The sequence below is a fragment of the Pleurodeles waltl genome, chromosome 3_1 (assembly GCF_031143425.1).
Source record: "Pleurodeles waltl isolate 20211129_DDA chromosome 3_1, aPleWal1.hap1.20221129, whole genome shotgun sequence".
Classification (NCBI taxonomy): domain Eukaryota; kingdom Metazoa; phylum Chordata; class Amphibia; order Caudata; family Salamandridae; genus Pleurodeles; species Pleurodeles waltl.
Genome location: NC_090440.1, coordinates 1466601344 through 1466626383, shown reverse-complemented (window position 1 = coordinate 1466626383; position 25040 = coordinate 1466601344). Strand labels below are relative to the sequence as shown.

At 44.5% G+C, this 25040-nt stretch overlaps 1 protein-coding gene across 2 annotated transcripts in view; it reads right to left on the bottom strand.

The window, feature by feature from the left end:
• UBXN4 (UBX domain protein 4) overlaps positions 1 to 25040 on the bottom strand; it is a 252926-nt gene that overhangs the window by 68702 nt on the left and 159184 nt on the right. For both annotated transcript variants that reach the window (XM_069225071.1, XM_069225072.1), the window contains one exon: positions 15789 to 15891. In XM_069225071.1, coding sequence (XP_069081172.1) covers positions 15789 to 15891 — 103 coding nt within the window. The remainder of the gene's footprint in view (positions 1 to 15788; positions 15892 to 25040) is intronic.

The window sequence follows — 25040 nt, the reverse complement described above, 5'->3', positions numbered from 1 at the left end:
AACCTAAAATACATCTTTCAGCAACTTGAAAAGTATTGGTGTGGATGTTTTCAGTTTGGAAATAGATAGCAACAGGTCACTTGCACAAGCAATGCTTTATATTCAACTGAATCTGCAACAACTCGCTCTATTGCTTTGTGTAGAACATATGGCAATTGCGTAGGACAATTCTGTTGTTTATGTTTGTCAAAGGACACTAACTGTGAAAGAAATCCATTAGCGTTAAAGCAGAATTTAGAACCCTTGTAGTATTATATACGATTTGGACAAAACAATTCTCACATGTTCATCCTTATTGTAATCTCATGCAGGCCGATCCATTCTCCATAACCAAAGGCCTTCTCAGAATCAAAACTTAGCATTAAGGCAGCAGTCCAGAGCATCCTAAAAAAAGGTTTAGTATGGCTATAATTTGCCTTATGACGTGTTCGAAATCTATTATCTATATCTATTATCATACATATGGAAAATGTCACTTACCCAGTGTACATCTGTTCATGGCATGAGACGCTGCAGATTCACATGCTGTGCATTATCCTGCCATCTAGTGTTGGGCTCAGAGTGTTACAAGTTGTTTTTCTTCGAAGAAGTATTTTCGAGTCACGAGACCGAGGGACTCCTCCCTTTCGGCTCCATTGCGCATGGGCGTCGACTCCATCTTAGATTGTTTTCCCCGCAGAGGGTGAGGCAGGAGTTGTGAGTATATTAGAGGTGCCCATGCAATGGAGTAGGTATGTATGTACTTAATGTATATCAAAAGAATATTTATTTACAAATTTACAATTTTCATTCAACTAAGAACGGCTACAGGCTACCGGGGAGGTGGGAGGGCGCATGTGAATCTGCAGCGTCTCATGCCACAAACAGATGTACACTGGGTAAGTGACATTTTCCGTTCGGTGGCATGTGCAGCTGCAGATACACATGCTGTGCATTGACTAACAAGCAGTAATCTCCCCAAAAAGCAGTGGTTTAGCCTGTAGGAGTTGGAGTTGTCTGAAATAATGTTCTTAATACAGCATGTCCTACTGTGGCTTGTTGTGTTGCTAACACATCTACACAGTAATGCTTAGTGAATGTATGAGGCGTAGACCAGGTGGCCGCCTTACAAATTTCTGTCATAGGTATATTCCCAAGAAAAGCCATTGTGGTACCTTTTTTCCGAGTGGAATGTGCTCTTGGCGTAATAGGCAATTCTCTTTTTGCTTTAATATAGCAAGTTTGAATACATTTAACTATCCATCTGGCGATGACTTGTTTGGATATAGGATTACCTGCATGAGGTTTTTGGAAGGCTACAAACAATTGTTTTGTTTTACAAAATTGTTTTATTCTGTCAATGTAATACATTAGTGCTCTTTTTATGTCTAATGTATGTAAGGCTCTTTCGGCTACTGAGTCTGGTTGCGGAAAGAAGACTGGGAGTTCCACAGTTTGTTTTAAGTGGAATGGTGATATGACCTTTGGTAAGAACTTCGGATTTGTTCAGAGAACCACTTTATGTTTATGTATTTGTATAAAGGGTTCTTGAATAGTAAATGCTAGTATCTCACGTACTCTTCTAAGTGATGTGATAGCTATTAGAAAGGCTACTTTCCAAGTCAGATATTGCATTTCACAAGAATACATGGGTTCGAATGGTGGGCCCATGAGTCGTGTTAATACAATATTAAGGTTCCACGAAGGTACTGGTGGTGTCCTTGGGGGTATGATTCTTTTTAGTCCCTCCATAAATGCTTTAATGACTGGGATTCTAAAAAGCGATGTTGTATGTGTAATCTGCAGATAGGCAGATATTGCAGTGAGATGTATTTTAATGGAAGAGAATGCTAGATTAGACTTTTGTAAGTGTAATAAGTAGCTTACGATGTCCTTTGTGGAGGCATGTAGTGGTTGAATCTTTTGAGTGTGGCAGTAGCAAACAAATCTTTTCCATTTGTTTGTGTAACAATGTCTTGTTGTAGGTTTTCTCGCTTGTTTAATGACCTCCATACACTCTTGTGTAAGATTTAAATGTCCGAATTCTAAGACGTCAGGAGCCAGATTGCTAGATTGAGCGATGCTGGATTCGGGTGTCTGATCTGTTGTTTGTGTTGTGTTGTGTTAACAGATCTGGTATGTTTGGTGATTTGATGTGGGGTACTACTGATAAGTCCAACAGTGTTGTGTACCACGGTTGGCGAGCCCAGGTTGGTGCTATGAGGATTAGTTTGAGTTTGTTTTGACTTAGTTTGTTGACCAGAGAAGGAATGAGTGGGAGAGGGGGAAAAGCGTATGCAAATATCCCTGACCAACTGATCCATAGTGCATTGCCCTTGGATTGAGGGTGTGGGTACCTGGACGCGAAGTTTTGGCATTTTGCGTTTTCTTTTGTTGCAAATAGGTCTATGTTTGGTGTTCCCCAGCGGAGGAAGGGATCCTGTAGGATCTGGGGATGAATTTCCCATTCGTGAGTTTGCTGGTGATCTCGACTGAGATTGTCGGCTAACTGATTCTGAATGCCTGGTATGTATTGTGCTATCAGGCGAATGTGATTGTGAATTGCCCAATGCCAAATCTTTTGTGCTAAGAGAGACAGTTGTGACGAGTGCGTCCCCCCTTGTTTGTTGAGATAATACATTGTTGTCATGTTGTTGGTTTTGACAAGGATGTGTTTGTGGGCTACCAGTGGTTGAAATGCTTTTAATGCTAGAAACACCGCTAGCAGTTCCAAATGATTTATGTGAAGTTGTTTTTGCTGATTGTCCCACTGACCCTGTATGCTGTGCTTGTTGAGGTGTGCTCCCCACCCCATCATGGAAACATCTGTTGTGATAACAGCTTGAGGCACTGGGTCTTGGAATGGCCACCCTTTGTTTAAATTTATAGGGTTCCACCATTGAAGCGAGAAGTGTGTTTGGCGGTCTAACAACACTAGATCTTGAAGTTGACCCTGTGCTTGTGTCCATTGTTTTGCTAGGCACTGTTGTAAGGGCCTCATGCGTAATCTTGCATTTGGAACAATGGCTATGCATGAAGACATCATGCCTAGAAGTTTCATTACAAACCTTACTGTGTAGTGTTGGTTTGACTGTATGCTTGATGTTACATTTTGGAACGCTTGGACCCTTTGTGGACTTGGAGTGGCAATTGCTCTTTGTGTGTTGCTCCCAAGTATTGTTGTATTTGGGATGGTTGCAGATGTGATTTCTGGTAATTTATAGAGAACCCTAGTTTGTGTAGAGTTTCTATGACGTATTGCGTGTGAAGAAGACACTGTTGTTGAGTGCTAGTTTTTTATTAGCCAGTCGTCTAAATATGGGAATACGTGCATGTGCTGTCTCCTTATGTGAGCGGCTACTACTGCTAGGCATTTTGTGACTACCCTTGGGGCCGTTGTTATCCCGAACGGTAGCACTTTGAATTGATAGTGTACGCCATGCATTACAAACCTTAAGTATTTTCTGTGAGAAGGATGGATGGGTATGTGGAAATACGCATCCTTGAGATCCAATGTTGACATGCATTCCTCCTTTTTTAGTAAGGGAACCACGTCTTGAAGTGTTACATGTGGAAGTGGTCTGATTTGATGAAGAGATTCAGTGTTCTGAGTTCTAAGATAGGTATTAACGTTTTGTCCTCTTTTGGAATTAGGAAATATAGTGAGTAGACGCCTGTTCCTTTCTGATGATTGGGTACTAGCTCTATTGCTTGTTTTTGTAGTAGTGCTTGGACCTCTATTTGTAATAGGTCTAAGTGTTGTTTGGACAGATTGTGTGTTCTTGGTGGCACATCTGGCGGGGATTTTGTGAATTCTATGCAATAACCATGTTGTATAATTGATAGGACCCATGCGTCTGTGGTAATGTGTGTTCAGTTTTGATAATATGCGGTTAGCCTCCCCCCCACTGGTGACAAGTGTTGGGGTTTTGTGACTTTGAAGTCAGTTTGGTCTGGCTTGGTTTGGTGGCTTGGAACTTCCCCCTTCCTCTTGGGAATTGTCCTCTATAGGAACCACGAAACCCTCCCCTTTGATATTGTGCCTGATAGGCGGGTCTGGTTTGAGAGGTGGAAGGCTCTGATGTTTGTTGTCGAAAACCTCCTCTGAATTGTGGTTTCCTAAAGGTGCCTCTGACTTGTGGGGACTAGAGCGCGCCCATGGCTTTGGCCGTGTCCGTGTCTTTTTTTAACTTCTCAATTGCTGTGTCAACTTCCAGCCCAAACAACTGTTCCTGATTAAATGGCATGTTCAACACTGCTTGTTGGATCTCTGGCTTGAATCCAGAACTTCTTAACCATGCATGCCTGCGAATGGTTACCGCTGTGTTGACCGTTCGTGCTGCTGTGTCTGCTGAGACTAGTGCGGACCTTATCTGGTTGTTAGATATGGCCTGTCCTTCTTCCACAACCTGTTGAGCACGCTTCTGGTGTTCCTTGGGCAAGTGCTGTATGATGTGTTGCATCTCATCCCAGTGTGCCCTGTCGTGGCGAGCAAGTAGGGCTTGCGAATTATCAATCCGCCATGGATTGGCTGCTTGTGCTGCCACTCTTTTGCCCGCTGCGTCAAACTTTCTGCTTTCTTTGTCAGGCGGTGGAGCGTCTCCTGACGATTGAGAGTTTGCTCTCTTTCTTGCCACTCCTACAACCACTGAGTCCGGTGTAAGTTGTTGTGTTATGAACACAGGATCTGTTGGGGGAGGTTTGTACTACTTCTCAACCCTAGGCGTGATAGCCCTTCCCTCAACTGGCACCTGGAAGACCTGTTTCGCGTGTTTGAGCATGCCCGGGAGCATTGGCAGACTCTGATAGGACGCGTGGGTGGATGCCAAGGTGTTAAACAGGAAATCATCCTCCACTGGCTCTGAGTGCATTGCTAAGTTGTGGAACGTAGCTGCCCTGGATAGTACCTGCGTATATGCAGTACTGTCTTCTGGAGGTGACGGCTTTGTTGGATAACAATCCGGACTGTTATCAGATACTGGTGCATCATATAAGTCCCATGCATCAGCATCATCCTGTGTCATCCCTGTATGTGTGGGTGACTGCATTGGAGGTGTTCCCACTGGTGACAGTTGTGGTGAGTGCAGTGGGGACGGTTGTGGTGATACCCTTGGTGGTGGGGATTTGTCTCTAACCACCTTTGCCTTAGGCTGCATTTGTGTCTCCTGAAATGCAAGTTTCCTTTTAGATTTTATTGGAGGTAGAGTTTGAATTTTTCCAGTCTCTTTCTGGATATGTAACCTCATTTGTGTATGGTCCAGTTCTTCCATACTTAATTCCTGCTCAAATCTATATCTTTCCTTCATTTGGCTGGAAAGTCCTGGCTCTTCTGTATAAGAGCTTCTTTTCGGCTCCGAAGCCGCTTTTTTCGGTACCGAGGTTTCAGATGTAGTCTTTTTCGGTTCCGAATATATTTTCCTCACTTTGGGTGAGTCGAACTCTCGGTGTCGAGATCGTTCGGTGCCGGAATCTTGACGGGAGTCGGAAGTCTTCGGCAATTCACTGGCCTTTTTCAGTGTCGATGTTTGGTCACCTTCTTTTCGGTGGGTTAAGCCATGGCCTGTTTGCGGTGGCGTCCCCATGGCCTTAAATATCTTTGTGTGAGTTTTGGACGGGCAGGTTTACTCTCTGTTCGCTGCACCGTCGAGGTTCAGTCACTTTCGGAATCGTCTGAGTCTGTCCCCTGGATGGAAATGCTTTCCTCCTCTCCGACGTAGAGTTGCTCTTTCGGTGTCGACGCCATTTGCAGTCTTCTTGCTCGTCGATCTCTTAGGGTATGTTTCGATCGAAACGCTCGACAAGCCTCACAAGTATCCTCCCTGTGTTCAGGTGATAAACACAGATTACAGACCAGGTGCTGGTCTGTACAAGGATACTTCGAATGACACTTAGGACAGAAGCGGAAGGGGGTCCGGTCCATTAGTCTTCGACAACGGGTGTGGTCGGGCCGACCAGGCCTCGGTGAAGAACGGAAGCCCCGAAGGGCCGCCGGAGCGCTCTTGATGTTGGTGCCGATACACTAACACTAACCCGGTACCGAATGATAACAATACGGTCTAATTTTCGATAATTTAGCTAACTTTCCCGATTCGAAATACGGAGCGAAGAGGAACACGTCCGAACCAGATGGCGGAAAGAAAACAATCTAGGAAGGAGTTGACGCCCATGCGCAATGGAGCCGAAAGGGAGGAGTCACTCGGTCTTGTGACTCGAAAAGACTTCTTCGAAGAAAAACAACTTGTAACACTCCGAGCCCAACACTAGACGGCAGGATAATGCACAGCATGTGTATCTGCAGCTACACATGCCACCGAACATTATATATATATATATGAAAATGTCACTTACCCAGTGTACATCTGTTCGTGGCATGATACGCTGCAGATTCACATGCTTTGCACATCCCGCCATCTAGTGTTGGGCTCGGAGTGTTACAAGTTGTTTTTCTTCGAAGAAGTCTTTTCGAGTCACGAGATCGAGGGACTCCTCCCCTTTCGGCTCCACTGCGCATGGGCGTCGACTCCATCTTAGATTGTTTTCCCCGCAGAGGGTGAGGTAGGAGTTGTGTATTATAGTAATAGTGCCCATGCAATGGAGTAAAAATTTATGTACATAATGTGGTTTAAAGCGATATATTTACAAATTTATAAATGTTCAAGATCAACTTCAAACGGCTACAGGCTCCCGAAGAGGCGGGTGGGCGCATGTGAATCTGCAGCGTATCATGCCACGAACAGATGTACACTGGGTAAGTGACATTTTCCATTCGATGGCATGTGTAACTGCAGATACACATGCTTTGCATAGACTAGTAAGCAGTTATCTCCCCAAAAGCGGTGGCTCAGCCTGTAGGAGTTGTTTGAAAAAGTTCGGAGCACTGCTTGTCCTACTGTGGCTTGTTGTGTTGTTAACACATCCACACAGTAATGCTTGGTGAACGTATGAGGCGTAGACCATGTGGCAGCCTTACATATTTCATTCATTGGAATATTTCCTAGAAAGGCCATGGTAGCACCTTTCTTCCTAGTTGAGTGTGCCTTTGGTGTGATAGGCAGTTCTCTTTTTGCTTTTAGATAACAGGTTTGAATGCATTTAACTATCCATCTGGCAATGCCTTGTTTGGATATTGGATTCCCTGCATGAGGTTTTTGGAAAGCAACAAATAGTTGTTTTGTTTTTCGAATATGTTTTGTTCTGTCAATGTAGTACATTAATGCTCTTTTGATGTCTAATGTACGTAGTGCTCTTTCAGCTACAGAATCTGGTTCAGGAAAGAACACTGGTAGTTCTACTATTTGATTTAAGTGAAACAGTGATATGACTTTTGGTAAGAACTTTGGATTTGTTCGTAAGACTACTTTATTCTTGTGTATCTGAATAAAGGGTTCTGGTATGGTAAATGCCTGTATTTCACTTACTCTTCTTAGAGATGTGATGGCAATTAGAAATACTACTTTCCATGTTAAATATTGTATCTCACATGAGTGCTTGGGTTCAAACGGTGGACCCATGAGCCGTGTTAAGACAATGTTGAGGTTCCACGAAGGAACTGGTGGTGTTCTTGGTGGGATAATTCTTTTCAGTACCTCCATAAAAGCCTTTATGACTGGTATCCTAAATAGTGAAGTTGAATGCGTAATTTGCAGATAAGCTGAAATTGCTGTGAGATGTATTTTAATGGATGAGAAAGCTAGCTTTGACTTTTGTAAGTGCAGTAGGTAGCTGACTATTTCTTTAGCAGATGCGTGTAAGGGTTGAATTTGTGTATTATGGCAGTAATAAACAAATCTTTTCGACTTATTTGCATAGCAATGTCTTGTGGTTGGTTTTCTAGCTTGTTTTATGACCTCCATACATTCCTGTGTAAGGTCTAGATGTCCGAATTCTAAGACTTCAGGAGCCAAATTGCTAGATTCAGCGATGCTGTATTTGGGCGTCTGATCTGTTGTTTGTGTTGAGTTAACAGATCTGGTCTGTTCGGTAGTTTGACATGAGGCACTACTGAAAGGTCTAGTAGTGTTGTGTACCAAGGTTGTCTTGCCCAAGTTGGTGCTATTAGTATGAGTTTGAGTTTGTTTTGACTCACTTTGTTTACTAGATATGGAAGGAGTGGGAGAGGGGGAAAAGCGTATGCAAATATCCCTGACCAACTCATCCATAACGCATTGCCCTGAGACTGATCCTGTGGGTACCTGGATGCGAAGATTGGGCATTTTGCGTTTTCTTTTGTTGCAAATAGATCTATTTGTGGTGTTCAGTGTTTAGTATTTGGGGTTGAATCTCCCATTCGTGAATCTGTTGGTGATCCCGAGAGAGATTGTCTGCTAACTGGTTCTGAATTCCTGGAATGAACTGCGCTATTAGGCGAATGTGGTTGTGAATCGCCCAATGCCAAATTTTCTGTGCCAGGAGACACAACTTTGTTCAGTGTGTTCCTCCCTGTTTGTTCAGATAATACATCGTTGTCATGTTGTCTGTTTTGACAAGAATGTGTTTGTGGATTATTATAGGTTGAAAAGCTTTCAACGCTAGAAATACTGCCAGTAATTCTAAGTGATTTATGTGAAACTGTCTCTGTTGAGTGTCCCATTGTCCTTGGATGCTGTGTTGGTTGAGGTGTGCTCCCCACCCTATCATGGAGGCATCCGTTGTTATTACGTATTGAGGCACTGGGTCTTGGAAAGGCCGCCCTTTGTTTAAATTTGTAGTGTTCCACCATTGAAGCGAGGTGTATGTTTGGCGGTCTATCAACACTAGATCTTGAAGTTGACCCTGTGCCTGTGACCACTGTGATGCTAGGCACTGTTGTAAGGGCCGCAATTGCAATCTAGCGTTTGGGACAATGGCTATGCATGAGGACATCATGCCTAGTAGTTTCATCACTATTTTGACTTGTATCCTTTGTTTTGGGTGCATGGCCTGTATTACATTGTGAAATGCCTGTACCCTTTGTGGACTTGGAGTGGCAATCCCTTTTGTTGTGTTGATTGTCGCTCCTAAGTATTGTTGTATTTGAAACGGCAGAAGGTGTGACTTGTTGTAGTTGAGTGAGAAACCTAGTTTGTGAAGGGTTTCTATGACATACTTTGTGTGTTGTGAGCATCGTTCCTGCGTGTTGATTTTATTAACCAATCGTCTAGGTACGGGAACACATGTATTTGCTGTCTTCTGATATGAGCAGCCACTACTGCCAGGCATTTTGTAAAAATTCTTGGCGCAGTTGTTATTCCGAATGGCAACACTTTGAATTGGTAATGTATTCCTTGGAATACGAACCTTAGGTATTTTCTGTGTGAAGGATGTATTGGTATATGGAAATACGCATCCTTTAGGTCTAGTGTTGTCATGTAGTCTTGTTGTTTGGTCTCAGACTGCCGTCCTTTTTGGGTATTAGAAAGTACAGTGAGTAAACTCCTGTGTTTATTTGTTGATTTGGTACTAATTCTATTGCTTCTTTTTGTAACAATGCTTGCACTTCTAGTCCTAGAGGGTCTATATGTTGTTTTGACATACTGTGTGTTTTCGGTGGGATGTTTGGAGGGATTTTGAGAAATTCTATGCAATAACCATGCTGGATAATTGCTAAGACCCAAGTGGCTGTTGTTATTTCCTCCCAATGTTTGTAAAATTGGCTTAGTCTCCCCCCCACAGGTGTTATATGATGGGGCTGTGTGACTTGTAAGTCACTGTTTATTTTGAGGAGTTTTGGGGCTTTGGAACTTTCCCCTATTCTTCTGGAATTGGCCTCCTCTATATTGCCCCCGAAAACCTCCCCGCTGATATTGGCTCTGGTAAGTGGGCCTTGCTTGTGATGTTGTGGTTTCTGTTGGTTGACCTCAAAACCCTCCCCTAAAAGGTGTTTTGCAAAAAGTGCCTCTGCTCTGCGGGGAGTAGAGTGCGCCCATGGCTTTGGCCGTATCAGTGTCTTTCTTGAGTTTTTCAATAGCAGTGTCGACTTCCGGCCCAACCAACTGCTGTTCATTAAAGGGCATATTTAGCACGGCTTGTTGAATTTCCGGCTTGAACCCCGAAGTACGCAGCCATGCGTGCCTTCTTATTGTTATTGCAGTGTTTACTGTCCTTGCAGCCGTATCTGCTGCATCCATTGAAGACCGTATCTGATTATTTGAGATACTTTGTCCTTCTTCCACCACCTGTTGCGCCCTTTTCTGGAACTCTTTGGGTAAGTGTTCTATGAAATGCTGCATCTCATCCCAATGAGCTCTATCATATCTTGCCAAAAGTGCTTGTGAATTGGCAATGCGCCATTGGTTTGCTGCTTGTGCTGCCACCCTTTTGCCCGCTGCATCAAATTTGCGACTCTCTTTGTCTGGAGGTGGTGCGTCCCCTGAGGTATGAGAGTTCGCTCTCTTACGAGCTGCCCCGACAACTACTGAGTCTGGTGTCAATTGCGTTGTAACATAAACGGGATCTGTTGGCGGTGGCTTGTATTTTTTCTCCACCCTTGGAGTTATGGCTCTGCCTTTAACAGGATCTTGAAAGATTTGTTTTGAATGTTTTAGCATTCCTGGGAGCATAGGTAGGCTTTGGTACTGGCTATGGGTGGATGATAGGGTGTTAAACAAAAAATCATCCTCAATTGGTTCGGAATGCAAGTTGACGTTGTGAAAAGCAGCAGCTCTTGCGACCACCTGTGTGTAAGATGTACTGTCCTCGGGTGGCGACGGTCTTGCAGGGTACGAGTCTGGGCTGTTGTCTGATACTGGGGCGTCGTAAAGGTCCCATGCATCGGGATCATCCTGACTCATTGTAGTATGAGCTGGGGAGTGCATCAGTGGTGGAGTTGTTACTGGTGATGCGTGTATTGATGGTGGTGGAGACGGTGGTGGAGTGGTTTTCCTTGCCACTTTTGCCTGTGGCTGCTTGTCCTTTTGTTGAAAGGCAAGTTTTCTTTTTATTTTAATTGGGGGAAGAGTGGTTATCTTCCCTGTGTCCTCATGAATGTGGAGCCTTCTTTGTGTATAGTCTGGCTCTACAGCTTCAAGTTCCTCTCCGAATCTATGCTTTTGCATTTGGGAGGTTAATCCTTGTTCCTCTGTGTAGGAACCTGTTTTCGGCTCCGAGGCTGGATGTTTCGGAACCAAAACTTTTTCGGATGTCTTTTTAGGCTCCGAAGAAACCTTTTTTATTTTCGGCGTGGTGTCTCGGTGCCGAACTTCTTCGGTGCCGCTGTCTCGGTGCCAAATTTTTTCGGAGCCGCTGTCTCGGGTCCGAGGTTGCTGTGTGGCGGTATCTCGACCTGAGTCGGATGACTTTGCCACAAGCGTGCCCTTTTTCGGTGCCGATGATCAGTCACCTATTTTTCGGGTTAAGCCATGGCCTGTTGGCGGTGGCGTCCCCTGGGCTTTTGTTGACTTCTCGTGAGTCTTATGTTTTGACGTCTTACTCACGGTTTTTGGCGTTTCTTCGGCCTCGAGCTCTTCCGAGTCCGACTCATGGATGGAGAATGCTTCTTTTTCCTCCTCGAAACGCCCTTGTCCTGTCGGCGTCTACGCCATTTGCAATCTTCTGGCTCTTCGGTCTCTTAATGTCTTTCTCGACCGAAACGCTCGACAGGCTTCACAAGTATCTTCCTTGTGCTCGGGAGACAAGCACAAGTTACAGACCAGATGCTGATCCGTATACGGATACTTGTTATGGCATTTTGGGCAGAAGCGGAATGGGGTCCGTTCCATCAGCCTTGAAGTCACGTGTGGCCGGGCCGACCAGGCCCTGACGGGGGATCGAAAAAAACCCAAAGGGCCACCGGAGCTCTTCCAAATTCGGTGTCGATTTGTTCTAACTAACCCGATACCGAATGCAAACAATACCGACGTTTTTTTCCGAGATTCTAACCAACTTTCCGACCCGAAACACGGAGCGAAATAGAACACGTTCGAACCCGATGGCGGAAAAAAAACAATCTGGGATGGAGTCGACGCCCATGCGCAGTGGAGTCGAAATGGGAGGAGTCCCTCGGTCTTGTGACTCGAAAAGACTTCTTCGAAGAAAAAGAACTTGTAACACTCCGAGCCCAACACCAGATGGCGGACTGTGCACAGCATGTGTATCTGCAGCTACACATGCCATCGAACATATATATATATATATATATATATATATATATATATATATATATAAATATAAATGGATAAAAATAATCAAGGCATTACGTACAGTGAATCAGAACATATCATGCAATATCGCCATATTTAGCATTTACAACAGCAACTCATGTATTATATTGAAATATCAGAAAGCAGCCTGTCGGGATGGTTGGTATAGAAATACTTGCCAACATACAAACAGAACCAAACCAGTCTGCAGAACAATAGAAACCAAAACAATATCATGTTCAAGTATTGGCAAAGTAGTCAGGCTATGAAATAGTTCCACCATCCATAGTCCCAATGACAGATAAGAATAAGAATATAGGAAATCCTGGATGAGTTTGCATCAGCACAGTATGTAAATATTACGACTCCTGGTTTGTGAAATCTCCAGCAGGCATCAGTTGGTGCCAATTGAGTGTAGAACAGCTTGTGAAGGTTCACTGCCATCTGTGTAGTATTTTGCAGTTACTGAATTTCAATTGGGACTTTTGAAGGTGCTTGTTCTGTGTTGCTGGGAGAGTGGTCCATGTCTTGTCCGTCGGCCCGGGACATATATGGATGCAAGCGAGCATGCAGTGCCAGAGATGTCTCTGTCAGATATAGGGGGTTATCAACTATCCGTAGAGTCCTGCAACTGACTTTCTGTATGGCCCCCCACCCCTCCATGACTGCAGATACACATACAATACTTGTATTTCATTTTGCTTTCGATGGAGACCAGGTGTTACACAACTCTGCAAATGGTGGTATTGCAGAAGGGCGCTGCTCTACAAGTGGTAGTGTTCTTGCAGCTCACAGAAAGGTTTTACCCATCCTGCTGTTAGGACCTGGAACAGTACCAGTATACCTTTCTGCTACCATATGGTCCAGCTGAAAGGATTACTCTCATTCAGCAGACCTGCTGTGCCCCAGATGGGAGCCTTAAGATGGATAACGCTATAAATTACCTATTTTCACATTTTTCAGATTAGTTAACTCTTATGACCAAGCTAATTCTGCAAGCCCACATTTTATTAGCAGTTGTAAATTGATTAACAATATGGGCTTAGCGCTACCAAGAAATATGTGACAATAAAAACACAATACATTTTAGGAATAATTGGGTTAAACATGAAAGAATTAAAATACCAAGTTGACTCAAACATTCCAAAATGGAGCAAACTGGGCCTGAGCCGCTGGTTCTGCTTAAAACAGTGATAATGAATCGTTTATGTAGTACTCAAAAAGAAAAATGTTTCTTCTCCTATAAGCATCTGTTTATAGCGTGTGGTGCTGTAGGTTCATGAGCTATGTACACTCCTGCCTTCTAGTATTGGACTCTGACATTTGCAGGTAGTTTATCTTTAAAAAGTCTTTCAAGTCACAAGATGCTCTGTGACTCATCCTTTAGTGGAAAATGCACCTGGACACACAATTCATGCTAGATTGTGTTTTTTTCACTCAGCAAATAAGAATATGTACGGAGTGACAAGTAAGCAAAGCATGGTGCACCATGTGCATTTTGAGTACTAAACAGGTAAACACAGTCTTTGTGGAGGAGAGTGGGTGCATGTGAGCAAAAAGCACTACACACTACAAACAGATGCTTACACAGTAACATTTTCTATTTGCAGCATGTGGGGCAAAGCAGTACCCTCTATAAATGGTGGTTAGCGTGCAGGTGGTGAAGATGTCTGAAAAAAAGTTATCAATACTGGCCGGCCAAACATTAGCCTGCAGGTGGGCTACGATGGCCACACAATAGTGCTTTACAAAGGTGAGTGGGGTTGACAAAGTGGCCACTTTACATGTCAGCTAGCGGGACATTACCCAAAAAGCTCATGGTTGCACCTAGTGTACTGCAGAAGTGTGCCCTGGGGGTGGGAAGAAGGGGGGGGCTTGAAAGGGAGTCTTCACTTCGTGGTAGCACATTAAGATACACTTGTGTATCTACCCATCCACACCAGCCTTTGAAATGGGCTTGCCCTTGTGAGGTTTGACAAAGGCTACAAAGAACTGATCAGACATGCAGAAAGACTTAATGCTGGCTGTAGAGTACATGAGAGCATGGTTAACGTCCAGGTTATGAAGGGCTCTCCCTGCTACAGAGTCTGACTGTGGTAAGAAGACTTGAAGCTCTATAATCTGACTGAGGAAGGGGATAACACCTTGGGGAGGAACTTAAGATCAGTTCTGAGAACCACTCTGTTCCTGTGGACCTGTTTGAAAGGCTCGGACAGGTTAAGTGCCTGCAACTCGCTGATGCGTCTTAGGGAAGTTATGGCTACAAAGCAAGCCACCTTCCACAAGAAGAACTGCAAAGGACAAGAGTGGACAGGCTCAAATAGGGGATCCATGAGTCTGTTAAGGACTACATCAAGGTTTCATGCAGGGGCACCCAGAAAGGTATGATTGTACTGAGGTCCTCCAAGAATTCTTTGGGGCAAGCATCCTAAATAAGAAAGAATGGTCCCCGTTTTGCATGAAGGTCGTAACAGTGGCTAGGTGCAGCCATATAGCTCTGTATGGCAGACCCACCCTTTGCAGATGCAAAAGGTTACACATTTTGTCCTCAACAGTGGGCTTTAGCGGGTCCAGTTGCTGGAGTATAAAACAGTGGACAAATCTTTTACACTCTGCCGCATAACAGGCATGCATAATAGGTCTGTGAGCTTACTGCAGGAAAGTCATGCACTCCTGCCGGTGATGGAGCTGATGGCGGCAAAACTCTGAGTCTTCAGGTGCCGGACTGCTGGGTTGAGCTGTTCCGGTGCCTGTCCCAGCCGTCATACTGTGTGAAAGGGCCAGGCCCATTCTGGAGCTTCACGTGGGGGCTGATGAACATCTTGACGAGAGTCGAGTACCAAGGCTGCCTGGCCCAATTTTGAGCAATAAGGAAGACAGTGAGGGATATTTGCTGCATTATCGTTACCACATACTGTAGAAGTGGAAGAGGAAGAAAAGAGTAAGCAAATACCCCAGACCAATTCATCCATAGAGCATTACCTATAGATTGGGAGAATATGGAGACATATAGAGGTTCTGGAGATGTTTGGGCATTTTACATTTTTGGGGTTGGCAAACAGGTCTATCTGTGACGGGCGAAGTCTTGTTGATATGTTCTGCTAAGAAGGGTTTAATGAGGAGGCAAGGTGACGATGGAGGAAATCGTAGATGTGACATTGTCAAAGAATGATCAATCATCTCACAGCAATGGATATCACTACAAAGTAAGTTGACAATAAAACTGTAAGAGTCACGGACAAATCTTTGAAAGATTAAGGTGGACCGCCTGTATAAGTGGCAAGCATTGATAGATTTACTGGGGAGGACGGTAATCACTCGCAATTCTCTCTTGCAAGTAGAAAAAGGAAAGTAGATGAATGTGACATGTTTTGTATTGTGGGCAGGAGAAGTATACCTACTATTCAGCTCCGCCTCTTGGTTTATCTTTGCAGACATCTTTTTAAAGAAACAGATTTTGAGAATCTGCATAAAACACTACAACATATTGTTTCAAAAATCTCTAGATGGAATTTTTAAGACTGGCATGAATGCTAAAAACAAAGGCAAAACAATGATATAACTTGAACAATGGACAAAGTATTTATTATCATAGTGCAATCACCTCATTCACAAGTAAATTAAACTTGAAAGAACAAAACAAAAAAAACACCATCTCATGAATTAAACGATCTGATTAAAATCAAAACATACCTGTGCAGCGAACTGCCATGCTTCTTGTAGAGGGCTTTCGGATGGGAACTGGTTGGTGAAGGAAGAACCATCTGGAAGGCGGAACTGTATTCTTGTTACAGCACTAAAGAATTAAGAGTTTACTTTATTTTACTACCTTTTAAACGAATCATCAGTAAGACAAGCATTAATCGGAGGAAATTACGAAACAGTTTTTTAAAAAAGTTTCCAGCATCCTTTTCATCCTCCCTGAAGTGCCCATTTTCGTCTTATTTTCTATCCCTCCTTGCCACCTCTCTCAACCAGACACAGTATACTGTCATGCTAGAACACATGCTTCACTCTCAAGACAACTACAAAATTCTTTTGTTATTAGCATCCATTCAAATGTACCGTTGCAATTATAGGCCCCACTGACCTAGTGCAATGTAAATACAAGAAATAAAAGAATCAGACAATCATGAGAATTTTTAACAAGAGCTTTTTGCTGCACACTAAAGGCAGGCAACTCTACACTGTTTAGTTTCTTCTAGATTATATCTTTCTTTGATTATGTCCTTTTTCAAGTTACAGAGCATAATGCTCATTGTATAACAACATCCATTCTGATTTTTTAATTCCCAAGGCCTTAGACTTTAGATGGTTTGAATCGAGGATTAAGGAAGATGTATTTAAATAACAATGTGAGGACAATATGCTAATATGGTCTAGAGGAAGATAAATGCAAATTGAAAACCGATTATCAATAAGTTTTGACTGTGTCCTTTTTCTCAGAGTCAACAATTGTGCTGACCAATTGTTGATATCTTTCCAAGCATTCTGGGATGCAAAATAGGATCCAAGTGTCTGGGATGGGATCAAAAGCACGTATATGGATCAGCTCTGACGAGTATTTCACAAGTGAATCTGTAACACCTTCTCTCCAATTACTACATCACCTGCAACTCCACTGCCACACACATCTCAATTACCACTAGACTGCCTGTTCCTAATATAACTAACCTCAACATATAGTCTACCTCGTCACTAGACCTGTCAATACCTTTGCATTGTAGGTTCCTCTAACATTCTCCCTGGCCATTAAGTGCACCCTTGTTCTACCCTTACGTTTTTATGGTATCAGGAGTGTAATGTTTGACAATGTAAAGGTGTGCCTGGTAAATGAGCATCCAACTGTAAAGGAGCCCATGTAAAGGTGCTGCAATGCAATGGAAAAGCGGTAAAGGGGGAGGAAACAAATTAGAGGATCTTGGAAGTTAATAATACAATGTGAAAATTATAGTAGGTCCTTCTGAAGAGTTGGAATGAACGTGCTGAAGTAGCTGACCTGATGGTACAATGGTTTACATATGGTCCAGCTGACCAGACAATCTGCATAAGGGACAATTGGCTGGACTCAAATGCTCTGGGGCCACAAAATTCCCTACAATTGAAGATTCAATGCTGCCTCTTTTTATTAATTTGGTACCACTGCAAGGTGCTTTACCCTCCTATACCCTTTGTCCCAGAAGGAGCAGGAGGCAGTGGCCATCATAATCGCCAATGTTGCCTTGTTTATTGAACTGAATATCCACTCATAATTCCATGAATTACCACATGTAAAATTGTGACATGGGCACTAGTGTCTAGCATGTATGTCACAAAATCAGGAAGGATAAGTATGCCACTATGCCATGCCTAAGGCTGCACAGCTGTACCAGTGGCTGTCAAGGTTATGAAACTTCACCCTCGATCATACACTCAAGCTTTGGTAATGGTCCCTTGTATGGAGCTGCAGTTTCCTGCTTGTTAGTTCTTCTGCTACTACCATGGTCTGACATTGCTGAGAAACAAGGCATAATGATGGAGCATAGTTTATATACCCTCAGTTAGTCAATATAGCCACAACATCTTCCCACAGTAACTTTTACAAAACCCACCAGAACAGTAATTCTCACAAGGGGATGCTAGCTATCCACAGGAGAATATGCTGCTTCCATGGTCCCATAAAGAGTTGTCATCAGTTTGGTTTCTGCTGCTGCTTTTGGCTCATGGCTCTTAGGATCCTACTTCACTTCTCTTGGTCCTGCTTTTCTGAGGATTTCCTTATCTTGTTCTTTTCCCCACCTACATCGTTATACTAGAGAGACTGGTGGATGCTGAATTGTTGCTATGGACAATCAAATCCAGATTTGTTTTGCTTTTTCAACTATGTTTAAGTAGTACAAAATGTGCACAATAGCATACTTGCACCCGCTTCACAGCCTACCCCTGGTTCCCAGCCTGCCCATGGCTCCTGGAAGCGCCCAGCTGATTGAGACAAAAGCTCCCCCAAAGCCTAGATACATTTTGGGATGCAATGGTGGGTTCTATAGCAGATGAGTCCCCAAGTTGCTTCTTGGACTGCAATAAACTGTGTTGTAAAATGTCACAGCTGACTTGAATACAGAAATAATAAAGGATCTTGACCTGGTCCAAAGACTTCCCTGTGGTGAAGCCATTGCTTGGTAGGTGAGTTTTTTCAGTTAAATGATTTTTGTGGTGCCAGAAACTCAGCAGCTGAGTTGCACAAGTCTGATATTTAAAGATGGACCAGTAAAATGAGTAGATGTAGGACCCCAGCACTTGTATCCCTAAGAGAAATGTGGATCCCTTGCATGGAAGAGTTCTCACAAAAACAGAGACCGGCGAGTTCTGAAGCTCATAGTGTTGACCCAACGGCAGATTCATAGTATAACAATGTCCCAGGTATAGAGAACCTAGTGATTAGTGTGAAGAAGAAAAAGCCTGCTCACGATTGTAACAATCTCTTGGGTGGATACATAATCTTCCTACAGATTCCTCACCCTACGAATATCCTTCTAGTTGCAAGACTGGATCCACAAAGCTTTTCTACTCCAGCAACAGTGATAGCTCGACAACATTGCCAAGTGGCACCGCTTGGCCTCAGTCACAACTCAGTCTGTCCCAAGTGCGACATCAGGGCTTATAAGTCACCAAAAGGAGCCCTGGTGTCTGTTCCCGTACTTTTTCTCACAAACCACTGGGGTGTGGTAGAGGATCCGATAAAGGGTCAACAATGGTGGTTTTCCTTGGGATCTTATTATTGATGTCACTAACTCACTGGAGAAGAGGTATGCTTTTGAGCAATCTGCAGGAAGACTATGTATACAGCAAAAATATTGCTACGGACATCTGCCTGCACATTCCTCATATTATGAATGAGCACAAAAGCAACACCCTCTAGTAGGCATGATTAAGTAATGCTAGTTAATCAATAAAATCAAGCAGCATAGCCCGACAAAGTACTCATTACGTCTTGCTTAGGCAGTGAGGCAGTAATGTTTAGTAAAATTGTGCTAAGTTGACCACAGACCCCTTCAGCAGATGTCAGGAACGCTTCTGGTGAGAGCTGTAAAAACAGTGGAAGGGGCATGAATACCATCCAGAGGGTATGTCTTGGGTAAAGTACAACAAATCTTGATAAAGAGTATAACCCACAAAAAAAACAGGTTTGCTTTCTGTTCTGGTCTTCTTGTGTTTGCTGATGCCCACAGAGAGCTGATAATTCACTGTCTTGTCATGTGTGGTCAAAGTAATACATGACACCAGGATTGCAGCAGGGCCTCAATGTAGGCGATTAATCAGCATGATACCCCTGACACAAGTTTGACTACAGGGATGTGCCTCCTGCGCCTTCCTATGTAGAAGCAGCACAGAGAACTCCAGGATATTAATGTTTCCTCGATTGCGATAAGTAGGACTGCAATTAAATCAGTTGTATTGTCTAATTTCATTGTGTCTGACTGATATTAAGAGGACATCTTTTCAGAAACTCCACATGGGGTAAGACCTGTCCTGACGAAAGCCCATGATCCTTAGTAAGCCTCGTTATAAGGGCTGAAACATGTTGACAAACTAGAACAGAGTGTAGAGAAGATAAGGTACCCTAAGACACCACCCTTCACTATACCAATGACACCTAAAATAAAGGGAACCTAGGTGTTTATAAGGTATTTTTATATATATATAGACCTCATAAGTTACTATGGAAAAGTGCTCCCTGGAATATAGTTGTGCTTATTCTAGTTTACAGACACCAGCATTAGACTCGAGATACACTAATAGCATGGGTAAGCGCGATGAAGCATGCAGCGAATAGAATGGGTAAGGGCCTAAAGAAAAACAAGGATTCAGATTTAATCGTGAAGTTCACTCCCTCCTCCTCTCAGCCAAATTTCTTCCACCTATGGGGGATACTCTGCAATAACAAACTAATAAGATACCATATGCATAGGTCCCGACTATGCTGCTGCCCTTCCAAGCGTGTAGCATGCTACACATGGCTGACCGGTTGTAGTAGTTGAACAGTCACCAATACACGACCCAAAGTATGATGTTATGAAAGGGCTCAGTGCAGATAAAAGTCTGAAATGGGCACCGTGCAAGGATAGGCTTCTGTCACATTGACCCCTTGTAAGTCACCTCAGACAGTCAGAGACAGACACAACATATGTGCCTGATGATGTTTCCTCTACCCATGTAAGTAGTTTTCCTCGGGCAAGTATCATTTGTTGACTCATCTATCCTGCTATGTTCTTCCTACATTAAGTTGGGTCACCAGCATCCCCGAGTACCCTCCTGCTTTCAAGCAGTGGGGTGCTCAGCAGGCCTGTTGGTGCCTGGCGATGTTGATGGGGCAGCTGCTCTGTTCGCACAAAAAACGTATATCTACTACAGCAAGTTAAAACAAATATTTAATGTATATGTGTGTGTGAATTTGAGTTTCTGTGAGTGTGGGCTTCTGCCTGTGTGAACGTGTGTGTGTGTGTGAGCGTGTATGTGTGAGTGTGAGAGTGTGAGAGTGTGTGCGCACTAGTGTTTGCACATGCAGGCTTGTTCATGTGAGCCTATGGATGCACATGAGCGTGTGGGTGCATATATGAGTATGCACATACAAAATTGTGTGATTGCAGGTGAGCATGCACTTGAGTTTGTGTGCATTATAGTGTGCTCCTGAGTGTGTGTGCAGAAATGTGTGTGGACCTGATATAGTGTGTGTGTGAGATAGGTACATGACTGTGTGTAGAAATCTGTGTTTGAATCTCAGGAGCTTCACTCAGCCTTTCAAGTTTCCATGGTCCAAATAAGTACCACTGAGTTGGGGTACATGTGCGCTTTTGCAAATGCATGTTATATGTGTGCAAAGAATGTGAGCACGAGTGTCTAAGCACATGTGTGCACGTGATTGTGTATATGTCTGCACATGCATGTGCATAAATCTTATTTTTAATCTCAGCAGGTTCAATCAGCCTTTCATCCTTCTGAGGTCGTTAAAATGGGTTCTGTTGAGTTGGATAACAATGAACATCTTTTATTCTGTGTCAATATACTTCCAGGGGTAAATATGTCTTTTTTTCAAATAAATAGTGTGTGTATGCTAAGCGTATGGACATGTTAGTGGTGTGTGTGTGTGTGTGTGTGTCCATAGGTGTGTGTGTGTATGTCAGTGTCTGTGTCTGTGTCTGTGTCTGTGTCTGTCATAATGGCTGGTGCAGCACACAGAAGTTCAAAATTGAGTGCATTAACAAAACTGTTGTTTTGTAAGAAATGAATGGATAACAGAATGGCTTCTCAAAATAGGTAGCTAGGTGCATTAGCATCTGCATGTCTGTGTGTAAGTCATTCATAGAATAGAGCAATAGGCTGGGGATGTGCATTTCAAGATACTTTTAGCACGGCTCCTTGTGAGTTACTAAGGAGGAAAAGGAAATCTTCCCAAGAGGGCTCCTTGTCTGACTGCAATGACTGAAGCATCTGCAACATGAGGAACCAAGTGAAGATTCCATGGATGTCTGCCCATTGTACCTTACACCTTGGGGACTGCAGAAGCTGTTGCCTGAGTAAAGGAAAGTGATGGATATGAAGCTGATCCAGTAGTCCAAGTGATGAACTCTAGAGTAGTTACTCTGTCTGGAGAGCTTGCACTCCTGCATTAACAAAATAAACTTTGATTATTATTATTTCGCATTTGGCATAGGCAAGATATTCACCAGAAATTGGGGGATGTCCCATATGCACTACTAACATCTATACAAATGCACATTAGGGCACTTACATTTGTATATACCATAAATAGGGTGGATGGGACATCAGCCACATTTTAACGAGTGCCCCTCTCCCCCAAACTGTGAATAAACCCATTGGTCAGCTCTGTGTCCGTTGTCTGAGTCGTGTGAGCCGAAAAGGATAGATGGAAAGGTAGGGGGGTATAGATGACAATGCCTGCAGCTCCCTCACCCCACGAGCAGATGTGATGGCCACAAGGAAGGCTGTTTTTTTATGTCAAAAGCCTCAGAGGACAGTTATGAAGCGGCTCGAATGGAGCACACATTAGGAAAGTAAGAACCAGATTAAAATCCTATAGCTAAGACCTTTATGGGCCCTGCCAACAATAGGAGATTTAAACAAAGAGGTTTGGTCACGTTATCTAAGAAAAGTTGAGATAGCAGGCAAAAAACCTTTAAGGGTGCCCAAAGGAGTGCACTGCTGGGCCAAAGAAAGTATTAACAAAAAGGACCTCAGAAAGAGGGGCAGAGAGGGGTTCAACAGACCGGTCAGTGCACCCTGCCATGAATCTGTTCCATCGACAGGTGCATACCATTTCGGTGGAGAGACACCTGGCTGCTAAGATAACATCATAGACTTCAGGCGGTAGGGCGAAAGCTGTCAAATGCCTCCATTCAATCTCCATGCAAGATGGCGAAGACTGGACAGGTTTGGTTGTAGAACCCTCCCTTTCTGCTGCGACAGAAGATCCTCCAAAGGGGCAGTCTGATCGGGGGATCGATGGCCATGCACAATAGCTCGGGATACCAGACTCTTCATGCCCAGTCCAAAGCGACCAGGATTACTTGGGCCCGGTCGTTCTTGATCTTCTTGAGAACTCTGGGCAGAAGTGGTATGGGTGGAGAGGAGTAAACGAGGCCTGAGCTCCACTCGTGATGAAAAGCGTCGCTGAGTGAGTGCCACCTTGGAAACCATAACGCACAAAACTGCTGAAATTGTGTGTTCTATGCAGAGGCGAAAAGATCTAACCAAGGCTCTCCCCACTGCTGAAAGAGACCGTGTGTCACCTCCGGATGGAGACGCCATTCATGATCGACCAGGCATTGACAACTGAGTTTGTCTGCTCTGGCATTTAGAGACCCCAGGAGTTGTTGAACCATCAGGGAAATGCCCTGTTGTTCCAGCCATGTCCAGAGGCACAGAGCCTCCTGACAGAGTCCACAACCCCACCCTGCTTGTTGCAATACCACTTGGTGGTGGTGTTGTCCTGCACTACTTTCCCTTTGAGGGAGGGAAGAAATGCTTTCAATGCCAATCTGATCGCCCTGAGCTCCAAAAGAGTGATATGGAGCCCGGACTCTACCGGAGACCAGACGCCTGCCCCTGATCTCCGCTTCTCCCTTGTGGCCGCCCCATCCCAGGAGTGACCCATCTGTCACTACTGTCAGGCCTGGTTGGGGAAAGGAGAGGGATCTGACCCAATCACAGTTCAAAAGCTATCACTGCAGATCCGAGATCTGGACCGTGTCAGAGAGATTCCCCTGATGCTGCACCCACTGAAACTGCAGATCCCACTGCAAAGCCTGCATATGCCATCTGCTATGTGTCACCAGCAGGATGCTCGAGGCCAGGAGGCCTAGCAGCCTCAGTCAGTATCACAGAAATCCAGGATAGAGGCTGAAACATTGGTATCATAGCCTGAACATCCTGGACTCGCCGCTTGGGAGGATAAGCCCAAAACTGCACTATGTCCAGAACAGTTCTGATGAAGGGGAGCATCTGAATGGGAGTCAGGTGTGACTTCAGCACGTTTAAAGTGAATCCTAGCAAAAGCAGGAGGTCCTCAGTAGTCGGGAGGTGAAAGATGACAGCCTGGGGCGAGCCCATCTTCAACAGCCAGTCAGAGGCAGAGGAAGGCTAAAACCCCTAACCTGCGCAGATGAACTGCGACCACCACCATCACTTTGGTGAACCTGCGCAGATGAGCTGCGACCACCACCATCACTTTGGTGAACCTGCGCAGATGAGCTGCAGCCACCATCATCACTTTGGTGAACACCTGAGGGGCACTGGAAAGGCCTAAGTGGAGCATGGTAAACTGAAAATGCTTGTTGCCTACCATAAACTGCAAGTAACAACTGTGGACGGGCAGGGTGGAAATATGTGTCCTGAATGTTCAATGCTACCATCCAGTCTCCTGGGTCCAGGGCAGATATAACCTGAACCGAGTGAGCATTTTGAACTTCTCCTTCCTGAGGAAGAAATTAAGGGACCAGAGGCCTAAGACAGGGTGGAGGTCCTTGTCCTTTTTGGGCACCAGAAAGCTAAGGGAATAACAACCACAACTTACTACTGGCACAGGGACCTTCTCTATGGCCCCCTTAGCCTAGAGAGCTGTAACCTCCTCGCGGAGAAGTGCTAAGTGATCCTCAGTAATCCGATTGTAGGATGGTGGCAAGGATGGAGGAGCAATCTCAAATGAGAGGGATTAGCCCCTTCAGACTATTTGCAAAACTCACCTGCCTGACATGAGTGATGTACTGCCAGCGGGCCTGCCTCTGACTGGTCCCTGGTGGGGAAGCGTCAGACTAGGAAGGTTTGGAGGCTTGCAGGGGAGTGGTGGGAATCCCATGCCCCAGGCCACACAGAGGGTGAGCAGCATGCGTGGCACGATGGCTGGAGGGAAACTGCCGTGGTGGGACGCCCCTTCTGTAGCCACGAAAGGGGCGAAAAGCAGACTGAGGGGGGTGCGGGGGGGGGCAAAGGGAAGCTGCGAGGCCCATGGAACTGGTTGTAGCCCCGGACTCCTTAAAGCGCTCGAGCGCAGAGTCTGCACCCGTCTCTTCAGAGACAAAGCAATCAAAGTGCATGTCCATAAGAGTGGATTGGACATGCCCCGAAAAGCCAGACTTCCTCGACCAAGCATGGTGCCTTAAGGCCACCATCGGTGCAACCAATCTGCCTAGTGAGTTGGTCACATCCAGGTCACATTGTATTGTGAACATAGCTGCATATCTCCCATTAGCAACAGCTTGGGAGAGACAGGTCCAGGTCTCCCCCGCAACCGCTGGCATCACTTGCGCAAATAACTTAGGTACCGCTCCCTCAAAGCTTTCAGATTTATGGCCCAGCACTCAAAGCATGACTTCGGGTTGGAGTCGCGCTCCAAAACCACAAGCACACGAGGTGCAGATCCTGCACGGATTCGCAAGGCTTGAACTCTAT